This window comes from Zonotrichia leucophrys, chromosome 4, assembly GCF_028769735.1.
Source record: "Zonotrichia leucophrys gambelii isolate GWCS_2022_RI chromosome 4, RI_Zleu_2.0, whole genome shotgun sequence".
NCBI lineage: Eukaryota > Metazoa > Chordata > Aves > Passeriformes > Passerellidae > Zonotrichia > Zonotrichia leucophrys.
This window is the reverse complement of record NC_088173.1, coordinates 64,619,083-64,625,082: the sequence shown is the minus strand read 5'-3', so window position 1 is coordinate 64,625,082 and position 6,000 is coordinate 64,619,083. Positions and strand designations below refer to the sequence as shown.

The following is a 6,000-nucleotide window of genomic DNA, read 5'->3' as shown; positions in this document are numbered from 1 at the left end:
GAGTTGATCCCAGCCCATAGATGTGATCAGGGCAGCAGGCTGGGCACTGCCCTGCAGAACTGAACCCAGCCTGGGATCTGATCAGGCAGCAGGCTGGGCACTGCCCTGGAGAGCCCATCCCAGTGTGTGGATATGATCAGGGCAGCAGGCTTGGCACTGCCCTGGAGAGCTGATCCCAGCCTGTGGATGTGATCAGCAGAGCAGGCTGGGCACTGCCCTGGAGAGCCCATCCCAGCCTGTGGATGTGATCAGGGGAGCAGGCTGGGCACTGCCCTGGAGAGTTGATCCCAGCCCATAGATGTGATCAGGGCAGCAGGCTGGGCACTGCCCTGGAGAGTTGATCCCAGCCCATAGATGTGATCAGGGCAGCAGGCTGGGCACTGCCCTGGAGAGCCCATCCCAGTGTGTGGATATGATCAGGGCAGCAGGCTGGGCACTGCCCTGGAGAGCCAATCCCAGCCTGTGGATGTGATCAGCAGAGCAGGGCACTGCCCTGCCAGGATTTGGGAATTCTGGGCTGTGCCAAGAGGTTTTGGGGTGTCTGACCCTGCAGGGGCCCTGCAGAGGGGTCAGACCCCCCAGACCTTGCTCTGGGGGTGTTTTCTGGCTGTGCTGGACAGATGAGGCAGAACAGGGCAGGGCAGCTGTGAGCAGCCATTCCTGGGAATACTGAGTGGAAATTCAATGTGGATTCTGCACTCCTTGGTCCCTCCAGGGCACAGCAGCCCCTGCTGGGTGGGGGCATGCAAAGGATCTCCTGCAGCACTCCTGGGGCACCTTTGCCATATTCCCAGTCCAACCATGAGGGACCCAGGCAGTGTCACTGGTGCTATGACAGAGCCACCAGTGACACCACCTAGGCCTGGCACTGTCCCTTTGTGGAGCATCTCCCACAAGTGTGGTGAGAGAGTGGCACAAACTGGAGTTGGCTCTTCATCCTTCACTGGGGGTAACTGGGGGAGGAGGGGAAGGGGTGTCCCACAGGCTCTGCTCAGGAATGTACTGGGGGAGTCTCACTGGGTCTCAGTGTCCCCAGTGTCACCCAGCAGCTCAACACCAGCCAGGGGACACCACTCTCAGGGGAGAGAGGAGGAGGAGGAGTGTGGGCAGAGGAGCAGCAGCAGGGTGAAGTCACGAGGAGATGGTTTCCAGCTCTCAGATGTCCAGGGGTCATTTAAAGCTCTGGCAGGAGGAGTGCCCGGGAGGTGGCACTTGGTCACAGCAACAGGAACCTGCAGAGGCACCTGCCTGGTGGGGAGGGCTCTGCTCCTCCCCATAGGGTGCTGGCAGCCCACCACCCTACAGCTCCCTGGAGCTGAGCTGGGCTAAGCTTGGGCTGGGAAGGAGCAGATAACCCTTCCTGCTAACTCTGGGAACAGAAGCCACTGCAGGCCTCGGGCGAGAAGAGGGGGTGCAGGGGTGTTGGCAGCGTGGTGGTTACTGGGGCACAGCTCTGCTGGGTGCCCTGGGCAGGCTCAGGGGGCACAGCTCTGCTGGGTGCCCTGCGCAGGCTCAGGGGGCACAGCTCTGCTGGCTGCTGCTGCCCTGGGCAGGCTCAGGGGGCCTGGCCTCCCCCCAGAGGGATCTGCAGCAGCGTGGGGGACTGCTCCATGATGCGCACCAGCAGCTGGTCAATGTAGTTCTCCAGCTCCTGGATGTGCTCCTCCTTCTTGCTCAGCTCGCCCTCCTTCTGCAGCAGCAGCTGGATCAGCTCATCGTGGGTCAGGTGGTAATACTTGGCTGACTGGTCCAGCTGGCCAGGGTCCTGCTGGGAAGCAAGAGGGACATTCAGGGACTGGCATTAAAATCTCTGCTCCTGGTAATGTTTGCAGGATGCAGTAACAGACAGAGCACTCCCACTATCCATGTCTGTCTTTCCAAAGTGGAGAGGCAGGAGCAGCACAGGGGACCCACAGAGACCTCGTGTGCTGCTCATAAAGCACCAGCTGAACACCCTGCAGCACCCACAGGGCTTCTGAGACCCTCAATCAGGGGAACCCAGCAGCATTTTCCATGTGACACTGGGGAGGCAAACGGAGTGGGAGTGGACAAAGGGATGGAAGGGTCACCTTCACAACACCCTCTGCGTCCTCAGAGGTGCCACAGGTGCTTTGCTGGCCCCAGCACAGCAGTGTTTGGAGTATATCCAGGTCAGCAAAGCTCCAGGAAGGACCTTCCACCTTCTATGCCTTGTGGAGACCAGGTTGGACATTGGGGCTTGAAGCAGCCTGGGACAGTGGGACATGTCTCTGCCCATGGCAGGGGTGGCACTGGATGGGATTTAAGGCCCCTCCCAACCCATTCCATGTTTCTACAAGCAGGGATTCACTCACACACTGCACAACACCACCCCAAAAGCAAAGCAGGTGATGGGAGAACAAGGGGGTGAGGAGGTGCAGAGCCCAGGGAAGAAGGGAGGCAGAGCAGCCCAAGGGGCTGGACCCTCAACCCTCTCATGGCAGGCCCTGGAGCAGCACACCTGGAGCAGGGGTGGCACAGCCTCCTACCTTTACCTTGGGGTCAGTTTTGTCCTGCTGGGAGGTCGGGGCCAGGGGCTGGACGCTGCTCGTGGTCACTGTCTTCAGCCTCTCCAGGCCATTGCTCAGTGCTGAGCCCAGGCTGGCCCTGTGCTGCTGCTTCCTCTCGCTGGAGCCCTCCTGCACTGCACTCAGGGGCTTCACGGGGTGGGGGCTGTGGGCAACAAGGGTGGGACAGTCAGCACCCCCAGGGTTCCTGTCCCTGGGACTGTACAGGGATGGCACCACCCAGGAGACTGAGGAACTGCTGAACCCTGGTGTCTCTGCCACCCAGAGCTCTCTTGCTCTGAGGAGAGCCGGCAGGGCAGGGCAGAGCCCCTGGAGCTGCTCCCACCCACACAGGACATAAGAAGCCCCAGCACACGTGTTAGGCTGAGATCCTGGAGCCCACACCTGCACTGCCCATCCTCACTGGGAATGCTGTGGGTCACAACTCCCAGCTGCCAGGGGCTCAAACACAGCTCCAGTGTGATCAGAGCCTGCTGCACCCACTGCCCAGAGCAGCTTTTTGCTGCCCAGGGACCCCTAGACTACTCTGGGGTCACCACTGATGCTCCAGCCCAAGAGTTGAATGTCACCTGCCTGAAAGCCACCACAGAATTTGGCCCCCTCCACAAGGCCAAAGGGAGGGTGAGGAGCCAGTTATGGGGGAATTCGATTTTCATTTATTTTTGCCCCACTTTTCACCCAAAAGGTTCTTTCTGGGCTTGAACAAAGTCCAGTTTCTTCTCAGTGTGATGGAAAGAGAAGTGACCTGATGCTCCCTCCCTGCAAGGAGCAGGCACAGCTGTGCACCATCCTTGAGATGGAAACATCCAAATATCTGTCCATCAGGATGGAAACATCCAAACATCCATCCACTGGGATGGAAACATCCAAACATCCATCCATTGGGATAGAAACATCTAAATATCCATCCATTGGGATGGAAACATCCAAAAAATCTATCCATGGCGATGGAAACATCCAGATATCCATCCACTGGGATAGAAACATCCAAACATCAATCCTTGGGATGGAAACATCCAAATATCTGTCCATCAGGATGGAAACATCCAAACGTCCATCCTTGAGATGGAAACATCCAAACATCCATCCACAGGGATGGAAACATCCAAACGTCCATCCTTGAGATGGAAACACCCAAACTTCCATCCACTGGGATGGAAACATCCAAACATCCATCCACGGGGATGGAAACACCCAAACTTCCATCCACTGGGATGGAAACATGAAACCTCCACCTGGAGCTCTGCAAAACCTCTCACAGGTGACAGCCCCACCAGCTGTGTGTCCCAGTGGTGCCATGTCCTCGTGCCTCAGCCATGGTGATGGGATCAGGACATACCAAGGATGTGGAAATCCTCTTCAACCCCCACGATGCCTCCTGCTGTCCCCTGTGCTGGGAGGGGACAGCACTGCAGCCACCAACCTGCTCCAATAAGCCAAAGGACCAGCTCCTCCCAAGGGACAGCACAGGGCAGCTCTGATCTCCTCCCTCTGGTGACCAAGGACAGGAAATGCTGCAGTTGTTCCAGGGCAGGTCAGGCTGGAGCTCAGGAAAGGTTCTTTCCCAGAGGGTGCTGACACTGCCCAGGCTCCCCAAGGAATGGGCACAGCCCCAAGGCTGCCAGAGCTCCAGGAGCGTTGGGACAGCACTCCAGGGATGCCCAGGTGGGATTTGGGGTGTGTGAGCAGGGCCAGGGGTGGATGGATGACTCTGGTGGGTCTCTCCCAGCTCAGCAGACTCTGTGATTCTCTGATCCCCTGGCAGAGCTGTCCAGGCACAAGGACAGAGCCCAGTACTCCTGGGCAGCTGGAAAGGATGGAGGGATCCCACAGCCGTGAGGGGGAGCCACTGACAGCGCCAGGGGCTGCAGGAGCTGCTGTTCTGCACACGAGGCTCAGCACTGCCCACTGGCACTAAACCCTGACCAGGAGCTACAACCACCAGGACACTGCAGGACAGGGGTGAGGAGAGGACTGGGGGAGCCACCAGGGCTGCTCATCCAGCCAGGCCTGAGCCCCAAATGTCACTGTCACCTTATGCATCCCCATAGCCAGCACAGAGGCTACAACCACAGTGTGGCTGGGAACCTCCCTGGGACCGAGCTGCCCTGGGAAGCCAGTGGGAATGCCTGGATGTGTTTGGAACAGGGAGATGTTCCCACCCAGGGGTGGTGACAGGTAGCTGCCAGCCCCATGGCCAGTGGGAACAGTCACTGCTGCAGGGCTGGAGAAGGGGCTTTTGAAAAGAATTCTTTATCCTGTTGCTCCCCACTGAGGGTGGTGCATGCAAGGCTCTGCCTGCTCCGTGTGTCTCTGGGAGGATCCAAGAGCTGGAGACATTCCTTGAGCTGGGTTTGTCCTGGGATGGTGGCACCAGGTCCTCCAGGGGAGCTTCACACCTCACATCAGGTCTGAAGGTCTGGTGGACCTGCCAAGAAGCTGGACCAGTTTCCTCTTCTGGTCCATGAACATCAACTGGAGCATGGAATCAGCTGCTCACCAGCTCCTAATCCAGAACTGCATCCCAAGTGGATCTGAGTTATGATGGAGCTTAAGGCCAAGGTGGAACATCTCAGGGTGACACTGGCCCAGCCCTGTCCCCCTCTCTGAGCCAGCCTTGCCCTGTCCCAGCTTTCACTGGTGCTCCCAAGGTCACTGCAGAGCACAGGGAAAAACTGGGTGCATTTCCCTCAGCAGCTCCCAAAGGGAGCCTTTAAATGCTCATCAAAATGCTCCTCACTCCCAGACAAGGAATCCAAGGGAATCCCTCTCCCATGGAGGAGAATCCCTCTCCCAGCTGCTGTGCCTGGAGTACCACTCAGCACCCAAGGGCCAGCTCTCCATGGAGCAAGGGTCCAGAGGAGGAGGGGGAATGACTGGGCCTGGGATCAGCTCTCCAGGTCTGCCCTGGGTGGGCCAAGCCACACTCCCAGCTCCAGGGGCTCCACGAGGATCACCAAGATGGGGTGACCTAACCAGACACCTCATTTTCAGAATGCAGCATCCTCGGTACTCTCGACACGAGGGAGGCACAGCCTGTGCCACCACCTTGGTACCTGTGACACCCCCAGTCCTGTCACCTGCATGGGCCACAGGATGCTGGGCCAGCCCCATATCAAAGGGAGCAGGAGCTGCACAACTGCTGGATTCCAATGGAGGAGCAGGAGCTGCACAGCTGCTGAATCCCAAGGAAAGGCAGGAGCTGCACAGCTGCCAGGCTCCTCCAGGCAGTGGGGCTCCCAGGCTGTCCTTGGGGTCCCTCCTGTCCTCGGGATGTGACATGTCCCCAGCAGTGCAGGCACCATCCTGCCCTGTCCCCAGGGGCAGCAAAGCCTCCACACACCTGGGAGCTGCAGCTGATGCTGCCCTGCCCCAGCAGCCACACAAGATGACCAAAGAGGAAGGGCCATGGGACCCCACTGCCCATTTCCAGCTCTCTTGAGGAGGCACTGAA

At 58.8% G+C, this 6,000-nt stretch overlaps 1 protein-coding gene across 7 annotated transcripts in view; it reads right to left on the bottom strand.

The window, feature by feature from the left end:
* Positions 1-6,000, bottom strand: part of RAB11FIP5 (RAB11 family interacting protein 5) — a 40,408-nt gene continuing 34,408 nt past the window's right edge. For 3 of the 7 annotated variants that reach the window (XM_064711940.1, XM_064711933.1, XM_064711938.1), the window contains exons 5-6: positions 2,508-2,691; positions 1-1,768 (exon numbers count right to left, since the gene is read on the bottom strand). In XM_064711940.1, coding sequence (XP_064568010.1) covers positions 1,556-1,768; positions 2,508-2,691 — 397 coding nt within the window. In that variant the 3' untranslated portion in view covers positions 1-1,555. The remainder of the gene's footprint in view (positions 1,769-2,507; positions 2,692-6,000) is intronic. The other 4 variants (XM_064711935.1, XM_064711939.1, XM_064711936.1 and 1 more) reach the window with 3 other exon arrangements.